The 15203-nt window shown below is 40.8% G+C and overlaps 1 protein-coding gene across 1 annotated transcript in view; it reads right to left on the bottom strand.

Moving 5' to 3' along the window:
• NET1 (neuroepithelial cell transforming 1) overlaps nt 1-10850 on the bottom strand; it is a 73406-nt gene extending 62556 nt beyond the window's left edge. The window contains exon 1 of the mRNA XM_058532354.1: nt 10608-10850. Coding sequence (XP_058388337.1) covers nt 10608-10735 — 128 coding nt within the window. The 5' untranslated portion in view covers nt 10736-10850. The remainder of the gene's footprint in view (nt 1-10607) is intronic.
• Between the last annotated feature and the right edge of the window lie 4353 nt (nt 10851-15203).

The following is a 15203-nucleotide window of genomic DNA, read 5'->3' as shown; positions in this document are numbered from 1 at the left end:
TTTAAAGACACAAATTGCCAGGGAAGATCCTTTCTGAATAAGGAAACATGAGCAGTGAAATAAGGTTTTCATGAGGAAAAGCAGTTGTGCAACCAATCTACTTGTCAACTGCATTAGCTGTTCATTTTCGTAGAGCAATATTTTTATTTGAGACAAAGACTAACAGAGAAATTATCATTATTTGGACTTGGGTATTTTGCAGACATTTATTCTACAATGAAGTATCGCTGCCAAAGATAAAATCTGAGCTTTCAAATGAAAATTAGAATTTTTGAAAACCTGTATCCATCACTGTGAGCAGGACATCTTCCCAAGAATTAAAAGCTTTTCACATGAGGTTGGTGGTGATATTAATGATGGAGAAAACCTACACAGGTGCACAGAGGAAAGGTACCAAAAAAAAAAAAAAAAAAGAGAGAGCGAGCCAGCCTTCACGGCCTAGTGGTTAAACTTCAGTGTGCCCCTCTTTGGCGGCCTAGGTTCAGTTACTGAGCATAGCACCACACCACTTGTCTGTTAGTAGCCGTGCTGTGCTGGTGGCTCACATAGAAGAACGAGAAGGACTTACAACTAGAATATACAACTATGTACTGGGGCTTTGAGGAGGAAAAAAAAAAAAAGATAGGAAGAGATAGGAAGACTGGCAACAGATGTTAGCTTGGTGAATTCTTCCCAGAAAAAAAAAAAGAAAGAAAGAAAACGCAAGTTTTCTTAAAAAAAAAAAAAAGAAAAAAAAAGGCTTTCTTTAAAAAAAAAAAATAAATAAATAAATCAAAACCCAAATATACCTTACATAATATACCAAATCAACTCCATCTGAATTATGGAAAAAGATTTTAAAAACTATTATAGTTATGATATTTCACTGTATAAAAGTACCATGGACTTGAATGTCCTCCCACTATTTTTCTAAACCGTCTACTATAAAAATGTGTTGTGACAGGGGGCCAGCCCGGTGGCACAAGCGGTTCAGTGCTCACGCTCCACTGCAGTGGCCCGGGGTTCACCGGTTCGGATCCCGGGCGTGCACCAATGCACTGCTTGGCAAGCCATGCTGTGGCAGTGTGCCATATAAAGTGAAGGAAGATGGGCATGGATGTTAGCCCAGGGCCACTCTTCCTCAGCAAAAAGAGGAGGATTGGCAGATGTTAGCTCAGGGCCCATCTCCACACAAAACAAACAAACAAAAAAAAGTGTTGTGATATATTTCTTGTACAACCACCCACATATGCTCGAGCAATTACTTTTTGAAGATAAACTTCTATAAGGAGAATTGTTTGGTTTAAATATATGCATTGTTAAAATTTTTTTTTATCTGCCAGATTTCCCTCCAACATACATGTAACGGGAGTACTAAAAGGAGAGGTGAAAAAGGAAAAAAAAAACAAATTCCAAGAAACAATGGCTGAAAACTTCTAAAATTCACTGAAAAACGATAACCTACACATCCAGAAAGCACAATGAACTGCACGATAAAGTCAAAGAGATCTCAGACATTTCACAGTAAAAATGGTCAAAGATAAGAGGAAATCTTAAAAGCAGCAAGAGAAACATGACTTTCTACTTACACAGGAATCCCAACAAGACTAATGGCTGACTTATCAGCAGAAACAACGGAAACGAGAAAGCAGTGGGATAACATTTTCAAACTGCTCAAAGAAAAACACTATCAGCCAAGAATTCTAAATCCAGCAAAACTATCTTTCAAATATGAAGGTGAAATAGTTTCCCAGATAAATAAGAACTGAGAAAATGTGCTGCTAGTAGACCTGTCTTACAAGAAGTACTAAAGGAAGTACTTCAGGCTAAAAGCAAGTGAGCCAAGACGATAATGTGAATCCAAAGGAAAAAAAAAAAGCACCAATAAAATCAGTTGAAGTGAAAAAAAAGAAATTAAAATTCTATAAATTAGAAAACATTCACTTAATGTAAAAGCAAGCAACAAAGGAGGAATAGAGAAACAAAAGACATATATAAAACAAAAGGTAAAATAACAGACATAAATAAAACCACGTCAATAAATGACATTAAATATGAGTGCAGTAAACAACCCAATAAAAAGATAGAGATTGTTAGAATAGATTAAAACAAGAAACATGATCCAGCTATATGCTGTCTATAGGAGACATACATTAGCTTCAAAGATACAAAAGTCTTGAAAGTAAAAGGATAGAGAAATAAATCATGCAAACAGCAAAGCACAAGAAAGCTAGAGTGGCTATATTAATATCAGACAAAACTGACTTTAAAACAAAAAAAATGTTATCAAAGATAAACAGGGACATTTTATAATGATAAAAAGATCAATCCATCAGAAAGATATAACAAACAAACATATATGCACCTAATAACAAAACAAAATACATGAAACAAAAACTGACAGAAATGAAGGGAAAAATAGACAATTCAACAATAACAGCTTTAATATCCCCTTTTCAATAATGGCAGAATAGCTAGACAGAAGATCAACAAGAAAATACAAGACCTGAACAACCCTATAAAAACACATCTATAGAACACTATATCCAACAACAGAGTATAAATTCTTTCCAAGTGTACATGGAACATTCTCCTTGATAGACCATATTCCAGCACATAAAACAAACCTTAACATATTTAAAAGGATATAAATAATACAAAATATGTTCTGCAACCATAATGGAATGAAATACAGAAAAAAATTAGGAAACTCATAAATATGTGGAAACTAAACAACATGCTCGTAAATAATCAATGGGTCAAAGCAGAAATCTAAAGGAAATCAGAGGGCCGGCCCCGTGGCTTAGCGGTTAAGTGCGCGTGCTCCGCTACTGGTGGCCCGGGTTTGGATCCTGGGCGCACACCGACGTGCCGCTTCTCCAGTCATGCTGAGGCCGCGTCCCACATATAGCAACTAGAAGGATGTGCAACTATGACATACAACTATCTACTAGGGCTTTGGGGAAAAAAAGGAGGAGGATTGGCAATAGATGTTAGCTCAGAGCTGGTCTTCCTCAGCAAAAAGAGGAGGATTGGCATGGATGTTAGCTCAAGGCTGATCTTCTTCACCAAAAAAAAAAAAAAAAAAGGAAATCAGAAAATAATTTGACATTAATGATAATGAAAACACAAAATATCAAAACTTACAGGATATAGCTAAAGCAGAGCTTAGAGGTAAATTTATAGCTATAACTGCCTATATTAAGAAAGAAAAAGATTTCAAACAACCATTGAAACACATAGCAGGCCAAACTACAAAAAAAAAAAAGTAACAAACTTGCATCTTAAGACACTGGAAAAAGAAGGGCAAAGTAAACCTAAAGCAAGCAGAAGGATGGAAATAATAAAAGGTAAAGTAGAAATTAATGAAATAGAGAATAGAAACAGTACAGAAAAATCAGTGAAGCCAGAAGATCAAGACTGACAGTCTTTCGATAGACTGACCAACATAAAAAGAAAGAATACTCAAATTACTATAATCAGAAATAAGAGGGGGACATTATTATTGACTTTACCAAAGTAAAAAGGATTATAAAGGAATACTATGAATAATCATATGCCAACAAATGAAATAACCTAGATGAAATTAACAAATTCTAAAAAAGACACAAACTACTGAAACTGACTTGAGAACAAACAGATCTATAACAAACGAAGAGTGAATTAGTAATCAAAAAAACTGCCCACAAAGAAAAACCCAGGCCAAGATGGCTTTACCCCTGAATCTTACTAAACATTTAAAGAAGAACTAATACCAATTCTTCATCAACTCTTCCAAAAAATGCAAGAGTAGGGAACACCATCCAATTAATTTTATGAGATTGGTATTACCCCAATACTAAAACCACATGAAGACATCAGAAGAAAACTACAGACCACTACCTCTTGCGAATAGGTGAAGCTGAGTTACTGTAAATATTCAATAAGAACAATGGTTACCATTTGACCCTGTTACCAACACAAGGACAGATGAAAACAACTTAATCTTGTTAATTTGCTGTTTTCTTGTTTAACCTGAGGGATGACTCAAGGGTCACAAGGATTTATGAGCTTGTTTTGCAGAAGAAAAAGAATGCCTTTAAGGAAGTTATGACCATCAGATAACCAGCCCCCAGCTCTCACTGATGTCCAGAATTCTGGCTGCCCAAGGGCTTACTGGAGTGAAAGAAACATGGATTTCCCCTTTGTTTCTCCAAAACTCCTCCTCTCAAGCCCTTTAGCACTATAAAGACCCCCTACTTTCTTCTTTCATTAAGGCGGATTTGAGAGAACCTATCCTCTGCCTTCTCATTTTGGCCAATTAGAATAAATCTTTCTCTATGTCCAAGCACTGGTGTTTGTGATTGGCTCACTGTGCATCAGGCACACGAATTTAAGATTAAGAGGTTAGATATCACATGGATGCAAAAATGCTCAATAAAATACTAGCAAACTGAATCCAGCAATATATACAAAGGATTATATACCATGACTAATTGGGATTTATATCAGTAAGGCAAAGTTGTTTTAATACCTAAAATATAATGTAATGCATTATATCAATAGAATAAAAAATAACAATCACACAATCATTTCAATAACCAAAGGGGAGGGGGGAAGCATTTGACAAGATCCAACACCTTTTCACAATAAAATCACTAAAAAAACTAGGAATAGAAGGGAACTTCCTCAACCTGATAAAGGGCACCTACAAAAATTACAGCTGATATGATAGTTAATGGTGAAAGACTGGATGCTTTCTCCCTAAGATGAGGAACAAAGTAGGAGGACTCATATATCTCAATTTCAAAACTTACTACAAAGCAAGAGTAATCAATGCACTGTGGTAGGGGCACAAAGATATACATATACATCAAGGGAATAGAACTGAAAGTCCAAAAATAAACTAAAATATGTATGGTCAACCAGTTTAAAGAGTGCCAAGACCACTCAATGGGGAAAGGACAGTCTTTTCAACAAATGGTGCCAGGACAACTGGATAGCCACAGGAAAAAGAAGCTGGACCCTCACCTTACAACATATATAAAAATTAACTCAGATCAAAGACCTAAATGTAAGAGCTAAAACTATAAAACTCTTAGAAAGAAACATGGGTAAACCATCATGACCTTAGATTTGGCAATGGACTCTTAGATGTGACACTAAAAGAAAAAGCAACAAATATAGATAAATTGGACTTTATCAAAATTAAAAACTTTTGTGCTTCAAAGAACATCAGGAAAGTGAAAAGACAACCCACAGAATGGGAAAATCATACATCTAGTAAGGGACTTGTATCCAGAATAAAGAACTCTTATAACTCAACAATAAAAAAGACAAATCAATTTAAAAATGGGCAAAGGATGGACCACCACATACGGCCATCAAAAATGGCCACATATGATTCCATTCACATGAAATGTCCAGAACAGGGAAATTCAGAGAGACAGAAAGTGGATTACTGCTTGGAGTCAAGAGGGGCAAGGGAGTTGGGGAGGGGGATGATATCTAAAGGGTGTGGGGTTTCTTTCTGAGGTGAAGAAAATGTTCTAAAATTGACTGTGGTGATGGTTACACATATCTGTGAATATACAGAAAAACACTGAATTGTACACTTTAAAAGGGTAAACTGTATGGTATGTGAACACTTAAAAAAAAAGACAATGATATTTTAATTTTCTTGTATGTTGTTTTTTGTCTTTCAAATTAGTGTACAGTGAGCTTGTCTACAAAAAGTTTTAATATTTACAGTCATATACATCAATCATTTTCCTTACGATTTCTGGATTTGATGTCATGCTTAAATTGTTGTTTCTTGCCCTATTATTAATTGTTACTATCTTGTCATATTTTATGCATTCTTGTAGATAATCTTACAACCTTTCTGGAAAACGGAAGATAGATTTGTTACTTCATTTCCTGTTTTCCCTCCAAGGTTCTTCTAAGTCCATTACTCTCCTCATGCTGCCTATGTTGCCACCCTTTTCTCAGCACACATCATTTCCAACCTCACACAAAAAACAGAAGACTGGCGGGAAAGCCCTCAAATTCCTGCTTACAACCTACACCATTGCCCAAACTTACCTAAAACTATACCATCCATAGCTCTTAGCTTAGCTAAATTCTCTATCCTTAATTTGGATCCCATCCTTTTCTGCCTTTTTGGAAGCTTGTTTAATCATCATTCTTCTCTCCTGTCTCTTCAACCTCTCCTTCTACTTGCTTATTCCCTCCAGCATATCAAGTTTATCCCTTCTTGTGACACAAATTTACCCTACAAACCTGTGTCACCCCCCTCTATTATTCTTTCTTGCTTTGCTGTTACAGTGAAACTTCTTGAAAGTGTAATCCACACTCAATGTTTCTTGTTCTCCAATCCCATTGCTAGGTATCAGATTCAAACACTCATCATTTTTCATCTAGGCTACTGCAGACTGACTTCTCACCAATTCATCAACTACATTTGGGATTTTTAATTTGGTATCTATAGTTGGGCTGCAAGGGTCCACAAATCTCCTAAAATTTTATGTATAAAAGCATTTTTTTCAGGAATAGTTTTCATAAGATTTAAAGAGTGCCATGACCCCCCAAAAGGATCTGTTTTTCTCATGGAAGACAGAGGGACCTTCCAGAATGCAATCATGATCATGTCATTTGGTTGTCTTTCAGTATTTCCCCATTGCCTCAAAGATAAACCCAAACTCTGTCATGGCATACAGGGCCGCTTCATGATGTGGCCCTTACTTCTTCAGTATAATCTCTCATCACTACTTCCTCTCTATCCCTATCTTAGTCCCCTCCTCTACACAACTAGCATCTAGCCACAGTGAACTAACTAGTTATGATACCTAGAATCCATCATGCTCATTTGCCTCAGGGCCTTGAAACATGCTTCTCCGCTACATGAAATCACCCATTTACACCTACTCTCTACGTAGGTCCTCCAAAACTCAGGGATTACAACAAAGAATTATTTCCTGTTGTCTCTAGTCAAGATTACTTGCATTATGCCATCCTGTGTATACCTCTATAGTAACTTTTATCACACACTATTATAATTATTAACTTATCTTTCTTTCCTGTAGGATTATAAGCTCTTGTAGAGTAAGGACAGTATTTTCCATCTCCATATTCCTAGTGTCTGGCATTCGCATATTTTCTGAATAAATCATACCTTATTCTCCTCTCAACCCACTGTAAACACTCTAATTCAATATTTTAACTATTCTATACACACTACCTAAAATAAATATGCTTTTCTCATTACCAGATGTAATGGTCTTTTCATTCCTTATCTATCTTAAACTTTCCACTCCTTTACTCATCAGTAACACTTGACATTGCTTACCATGTCCTCTTTTTTGAAATTCTTTCTTCATTTGGCCTCCTGGATACTGTTCTCACTTGGTTCTTTTCTTCACCAGCTGTTCCTTCTGAGCATCCTCAGTATTCTGCCTTAAAATTTAAATGTTGGGAGTGCCTCAGGGCTCAGTCCTCAAACTCCTCTTTATTTATACTATCTAGATGACTTCTCAGAACTGTGATTTCAAGTCTATTCGCTGACAACTCCCAAATTTGTATTTGGTTACACAGGTGAGTTCACGTCATGAAATTTCACTGAGCTAAACACTTGTGATTCACACACTCTTTTATTCGAGTGTTATATTTCAATAAAAGGTTTAAAGAAATAGAAAAAAGAAAAAAGAAAAATTGTTGCAATGAACTTGTTAATATGAGTCTCATTAATACATCCCAAAGCAAACTTCTCCCCTAGTCTTCCCTTTCTGAGAACATGGAGACCTATTCTTCTAGTGCCCAGGCCAAACTCTTGAGGTCATCCTTCATTCCTCTTTTTCTCTTAACTCCACACTTAATCCATATGCAAATCCTATCAGCTCTACTTTCAATACATCCCAAATATGAATATTTTCCACCACATCTACCACTCTCATACGATGTCTCAATTGCAATAATCTCCTAATTGGTCTCCCTGATTCTATCCTTGCCACATAACAGATTGATCCTTTAAAAATATAGATCACATCATTTCTTCTTGCTTCTCAACTCACTCATTCAAACTTAAAGTCCTTTCAGCGGTCTACCAGGTACTACATGATCTGGCCCCAGCCATTTCTGACTTCATCTTCTACCATTCTCCCTTTTATTTTATTCCACTCCAGTCATCTTGGATTCTTTGCAGTTCCTTAAACACATCAAATAGGATTCTACTTCAAAGCCTTTGCACTTGCTGCCCCTCTCTCCAAATATTTACACAGCTTAGTTCCTTAATTTCTTCAGATCTCTGCTCAAATGTCATCATTATCATCAGAGAGGCTTTTCCTTGTGATTTTTCCTAAAATAGCAACATCACTCTCTCCTTACTTCTGTCCCCCTTACCATGCCTTACTTCTATTCACAGCATGACCACCTGCTATTTTATATATTCACTTGATTATTATTTTTTCCCTCAACCAGAATTTAAGCTGCATGAGAACAGGGACTTCATCTTCCCTTGTTCACCAGAATTCCCAGTATCTACAACAATGCCTGGCACTAGGCAGGTGCTCAATAGCATTACTGAATGAATGTAGAATGAATTTAACACTGCCTTTGTCTGACGTTTTTGAAATTCTGTTTTCATTTTCTCTTAACTAGTCTTTCCTGGTTCTCCTGCTTCTCAATCTCAGAAATGAAGACTTCTTTCTCTCTGCTCTTCCATCTACCTCTTAAATTTAGGCTGTAGTCTGTATAAAGGCTTCATGAAGGTATATTCAGGCAAGGATTACCCTAAGCAGAGTAACTCACAATGGGTTTATAAATGCCTTGTTGATGAAAGTAAGGTGTTTTCCTATCTCTCTCTCAAAAAGGGATCAGCACATCCAGCCATGACTGCAAAGTAAATTGTGTAAGGGACTGTAGTTTATCTAAAGCAATAATGTGAAATGGACCACAGGGACTTTTGAAAAGATAAAGCAGAGGTGGAAATATTCTTACAAAAACCAACAAATAACAGTTTAACATTTATTGAGAACTCTCTGTGTACAGCTACTAGGTATACACCTTACATGTATTATCTCACTGAATTTCACAACAACTTAGAGGAAGTGGAAACTATTATAAGGCCCACTTTACAGATGAAGACAGCCTTGGAGATGCAAGGTCCAACAACCAGTCATTGGAACCTACCACCTCCAATACTGTGATGGGAAAGCAACGTCTTCAGTACTTCCTCTTACAGCGCTCCTCCTCCAGACACAACCTTCTGAAACCCTCATCTAGTGTCCATCCTTTACTGTCACGGGAGACAGAACGGGAAATGTGTCAATAGTTAAAAAGTCAGTGACTGTCCTCTTCGATCTCTTCACCCAGGAGGCTAGAGGCGTGAACTGTGCTCTGTTCAGCGACTTGGCCAGTTCTCGAAAAGGATTCTGGCCTCGGAAAAACAGTTCATTTTAACGCTCGCTTTTAGGCTAAAAGTTTGGCGTCTGAAGTTATCGTGGCTGCGGTGACAATTCCTCTCCCCTAGCCCCGCAGGCTCCAGCACAGTTTCTGTGTTGTCATTTGCATTTAGGAACGCTCACATTCCAGCCCGGAGCCCACTGGGTGTGGATAACCAACCTCCACTGGCGACCCCGCGTCGCGCCCCCCAAGAAAGGGTCTGAGGAGAAGGAGGGGGAGCAGCCCGACTCCCCTTCTGAGGAAGGTCGGGGGGGGGAGAGTGACCCCCCCCACCGTCTCGAGAAAGGTCTGCAGGAGGGGGAAGGGTGACCTCCCCGCGCACCCACCTGAGGAAGTTCTGGATCAGGGGAGAGGGTGACCTCCCCGCACCCGCGCCTCAGGAAGGTCTGGAGGAGGGAGAGAGGGTGACCTCGCCGTGCCCCCGCCTGAGGAAGGTCCGGAGAAGGGGGGAGGGTGACCTCCCCGCGCCCCCGCCCGAGGAAGGTCCGGAGGAGGAGAGGGTGACCTCGCCGTGCCCCCGCCTGAGGAAGGTCCGGAGAAGGGGGGAGGGTGACCTCCCCGCGCCCCCGCCCGAGGAAGGTCCGGAAGAGGAGAGGGTGACCTCGCCGCGCCCCCGCCCGAGGAAGGTCTGGATCGGGGGGAGGGTGACCTCCCCGCGCCCCCGCCCGAGGAAGGTCCGGAGGAGGAGGGGGGAAGGTGACCTCCCCGCGCCCCCGCCCGAGGAGGGTCGGGAGGAGGGGGGGAGGGTGACCTCCCCGCGCCCCCGCCCGAGGAAGGTCTGGATTGGGGGGAGAGGGTGACCTCCCCGCGCCCCCGCCCGAGGAGGGACCGGAGGAGGGGGGGGGAGGGTGACCTCCCCGCGCCCCCGCCCGAGGAGGGTCGGGGGGGGAGGGTGACCTCCCCGCGCCCCCGCCCGAGGGTCCGGAGGAGGGGGGGGAGGGTGATCTTCCGGCGCCCCGCCTGAAGAAGGTCCGGAGGAGGAGGTGAGTGACCAGCCCGTGCCGCCCGCCTAAAAGAAGGGGGTGGGTAGGAAGGAGGAGGAGCCCGCGCCCCGCCTGAGGAAGGGCCGGAGGAGGAGGGTGAGCAGCCCGCCCCTCCCCGCTCCCCTCACCCCCCTCTCCCATTACCCCCCGGCCCGGGCCTCGGACCGGACGCCCGGGTCCCCAGTCGCTGCCGACCCCCGCGCTCACCTGCCGTCCAGCTCCGGCCTGGGGTTGTCGGCCGAAGGCCCCGCGGCGCCGTCCGCGCTGAGCCCGGAGGCCCGGCGGCTTCGCCTCCGCGGCCGGGGCTGCTTTGGGGCCGCCAGCTCGGGCTCCATGGCGCGGAGGGGTGGGGAGGTGGCCGGGTGCCCGGGAGGCCCGCGGGGACCGGCACGGCGCCCGACCACTTCTGCCCAAAGAGCAGTTTCTGTCACGAAGTCGCCGCCGCCGCCGCCATCTTCCGGGGTTTGAAAATGGCGGCCGCAGGAGATCAGCCAATCAGGGGACAGGGGACGGTTGCTAGGAAACGTGAGTCCCGCCCCTCTCCACCTCCACGCCTTCCAGGCGCTTAAGTGGAGGCAGGAAAGGGAGGGTGGTCAGAGCGGCCAGCCATGCAGATAAGTGAGTGGCCTTGGACTGAATTCTGGCTCCATTCCTAAATCCCCAAAGCCTGCTGCCTACTGCATTGTTTATTAGGACTTTCACCATAGGCCAATGAAATTGGAAGCATTTTAGATCTTTCTCAGCATTTGGTGAGAAGAGAGGCTGAAAGTAATGACTTATAATGAGGTTTGGTTATTAGCCACATATACGCTAAATTATTCACGTGAGATAAATCCCCGTTTACCAAAGGGAGTGGAAATGTGTTCTTAAGGCTGTCTGTAGGAAACCAGTGGTATCTAATTGTGAGCCCTCCTGTCTCCCAGTTCCAAAGAGACAGTCTCTCCTTAGCAAAAGAAAGTGAAAGTGCCTTCATCCTCTGATTATTAAAAAGGCAGCCGAAGTAACAACATCAAATAAAGGACCTTCTCAAATAAAAAGACAGTTGTTAAATGAGCACATTCTTTGATTTTAAATATTGCTTTTTATGTGTCAAAGGCTTTAAAAATAATCTCTCCTTTGACACTATGATTCCATTTCTGGGAATCTATCCTAAGAAATAAAATTATATTTACATTGAGGAGTGGCAGAATATGCCACTTTGGCACGAGGATTATTTTGAGCTACAGGCACTTGAAAAACAGCAGGTGCAAGAAGGGCGCTCTGACCTCCCCTGTGCTTCCTGAGAGCAAGGGATGAAACTCCCATGTGAAAGATGCCCTCCCTGTACCAGGAGGAAAGAAAGTTCTTACCACAGGTGGGGAGTCAAGGCAGAGAGAATTCTGCACAAGCAGACCTTACTAAAACAATTCTTATCTTCTTTTGGTCTCCCCATATATTTTATTTACTTTTCCATTTTTCTAATTGCCTGTCTTCATTCCACCTAGTATATAAGCACTTTGGTTTTGCCGCTTCTTTGGGGGCTGTCATGTATATGTGAAAATCTGTATGCTTTTCTCCTGTTAATCTGGTTTCTGTCATTTTCATTCTTATGACCTGCCGGAGACCCTAAGAGGGTCAAAGTAAAGTTTTGTCTCCCCTACAACATGAAGCTATTAATGATGTTGTTTATAATATCAGAAAAAGTAAAGATAATCTAGATAAAAAATGATAGAGAAATAGTTAATTATGGTTGATCCACTGGAAAGAATGTTTTCAGATAATAAAAATTAACTATGTAATAGAATAGCATATTGTAATTTTTAAATAAAATCATGGACTATAGAGGTATATTCAGAGTTATGAATTACAAAATATTTAACAGAGAAAAAAGATGAAATGTATTAAAATGTCTCTAGGTGCCTGAAACTATAAAACTCATAGAAGAAAATATAGGCAACACACTATTTGACATTGGTCATAAAGGAATCTTTTCGGATGACATGCCTACCCAGACTAGGGAAACTAAAGAAAAAATAAACAAGTGGGACTTTATCAGATTAAAGAGATTCTACAAGACAAACAAACCAGAATCAAGATGAACAGACAACCCACCAGCTGGGAGAGAATATTTGCAAAACATACATCTGACAAAGTGTTGATCTCCATAATATATAAAGAACTCACACAACTGAACAACAACAAAAAAAACCACCCAATCAAAAAATGGGCAGAGGAAATGAACAGACACTTCTCCAAAGAAGATATACAGATGGCCAACAGGCACATGAAAAGATGTTCAACATCACTAATCATCAGGGAAATGCAAATCAAAACAACACTAAGATATCACCTCACGCCCGTTAGCATGGCTATAATCACCAAGAGAAAAACCAACAAATGTTGGAGAGGATGTGGAGAGACAGGAACCCTCATACACAGCTGGTGGGAATGCAAACTGGTGCAGTCTCTATGGAAAATGGTATGGAGATTCCTCAAAGAATTAAAAATAGAGATGCCATATGATCCAGCCCTCCCACTTCTAGGAATCTATCCAACGAACCTGAAATCAACAATCCAAAGAGGCTTATGCACGCCTATGTTCATTGCAGCATTATTCACCATAGCCAAGAAGTCAAGCAACCTAAGTGTCCCTCAACTGACGATTGGATCAAGAAAATGTGGTGTATACATACAATGGAATACTACTCAGCCATAAAAAAAGACAAAATCGTCCCATTTGCAACAACATGGATGTGCCTGGAAGGTATTATGTTAAGTGAAGTAAGCCAGAAGGAGAAAGACAAACACTGTATGATCTCACTCATATGTGGAATATAAACCAACACCCGGAGAGAGAAAACTGCATTGTGGTTACCAGGGGCAATGGGGGTGGGGGGTGGGCACAAGGGGTGAAGGGAGATATATATATGGTGATGGACAAACAAAAATGTACAACCCAAAATTTCACAATGTTAAAAACTATTAAAACATCAATAAAAAAAATGTCTCTAGGTGGTCAAACTTCAGGTATTTAAAAAATTTTCTTTACTTTCTTGTATTTTATATATATACATATATTTTTAATAGTGAGGTACTGAATTTGCATTACTTTTATAATACAAGGGAAAAAACGTTTTAGTTTTAAAAGGGGTAAGGAGTTAGAGAGTAACATCCCCTTAGTTAAGAAGTACCTCTATTCTACCTTATCCTACCCCTCCCAAAAAATAAAGAAGAAAGGACTGCTTTGTAGCAGTTAGAGTAAAATAATGCAGTAATGTCATGTGGGGGGTTAGTCTCCACCCAGACACAGCTTCATAGGATGCACGTATTTAGTTTGAAGCATATGAAATTGCCAACATTTAATATTTTCACCCACAGAAACAGCAATTTCATGGTGTCAACCTAATATTTTGGTGAGATCTGCAGAAGTTAGAGACTTCCCTTAGCTCTGCAGGCCCTGAAACTGGTTTTGATGGTGTAATTAGAGGTAGTCAGTCCTTTGGGAACTTGTAATAATCAATTACCACAGTGACAGATAATCCAGGAAGTTGGTGTGGGGATTCTCGGTGGAGAGGGATTTCTTTCCTTTGATCAGAATACTGTTGTTTTATGCAGATGTCAACAAATGAGAGGCATAAACTGCAAGAGAAGCAAAAAGTTTATTTGGGGTTTCAAGAATTGCAATTCGGGAGACACAGATTCGAGTAGAAACTCAAATGTGCTCCAGTCACAGGAGACAGGCTCAGGGTTCTTATGGGAGAAAAGGGAGGAAGATGAGATAAATTGTATTAAGGCAGAGTTCATTGGTGCTAGATAAGATAAGGCTAGGTTTGTATTTCATAGATTGGCTTGAGATTCAGTTATCAGGCAAAAGGCTAGACTTATACTTCAGTAATTGGTTAGCAATTTGGTCATCAGCAAAGTGCAGTTTTGTCAGTCCTTACAAACAGGATATTCTTGTCCTTACTGACTTCTTGGAATGTTAGTGGTTTGGTCCAGTTTGGAAGATAAAGCAAACAAGACATGCAAGGTAATTCCTCTGAAATGGCTGCTCCAGCTCTATTTTAATATGGCTCCACTCATGTCTTCTTTCACACAGAGCACCCTTTTCTAATTTTCAGACACTTGGGATCTTATTATCTTGTTCAATTATTCACATTTATTGAATTCCTACTATAATATGCCAGGCCCTGTGCTAGATACTAGGGAACAATGAATAGAAGACAAATTTTAATCAGAAAGTTGCTGGGTACCATAGAAGCAGAGCAAAGGAATGTGGACCATTTTGAGGGGTGGTTGTTCAGGACATGGAAAAGTCTGGGGAAGTGTGTTGATCCTACAAGAGATAAACTTTCTGGTGTCTGAATGCCCTGCCCCCAAATGCAATGTCTTACTCTGCCTGGGACAGTAGCAAATACATGATAAATGTTCCCTGAATCCTCTTTTTCCCAGCTTCATGTGAACTGTATCCCTCCATTACCGTATTCTTCAGGACAGGATTTGAGGAAATTGATTAGATTTCAGCTCTCATATATACGTATATATACATAAAAGAAGACGCAGATTTAGATCTCCATCCCTAAGAAGATATTCCTGTCACCTTTTTTTTTTTTTTGCTGAGGAAGATTAACTCTGAGCTAACATCTGCTGCCAATCTTCCTCTTTTGTATGTGAGCCACTGCCACAGCATGGCCACTGACAGATGAGTGGTGTAGGTCTGCACCTGGGAACCGAACCCGGGCTGTTCTGTGTTCAAGATAACTGTGGCTGGCCCATCCTGTTATCTTGTTTGTACTTATATGTTACCCAGATTTCTTCAATCAT

Source organism: Diceros bicornis, chromosome 36 (genome assembly GCF_020826845.1).
Source record: "Diceros bicornis minor isolate mBicDic1 chromosome 36, mDicBic1.mat.cur, whole genome shotgun sequence".
Taxonomy (NCBI): domain Eukaryota; kingdom Metazoa; phylum Chordata; class Mammalia; order Perissodactyla; family Rhinocerotidae; genus Diceros; species Diceros bicornis.
The sequence above is the reverse complement of the archived record's forward strand: the minus strand, read 5'-3'. Positions and strand labels throughout refer to the sequence as shown.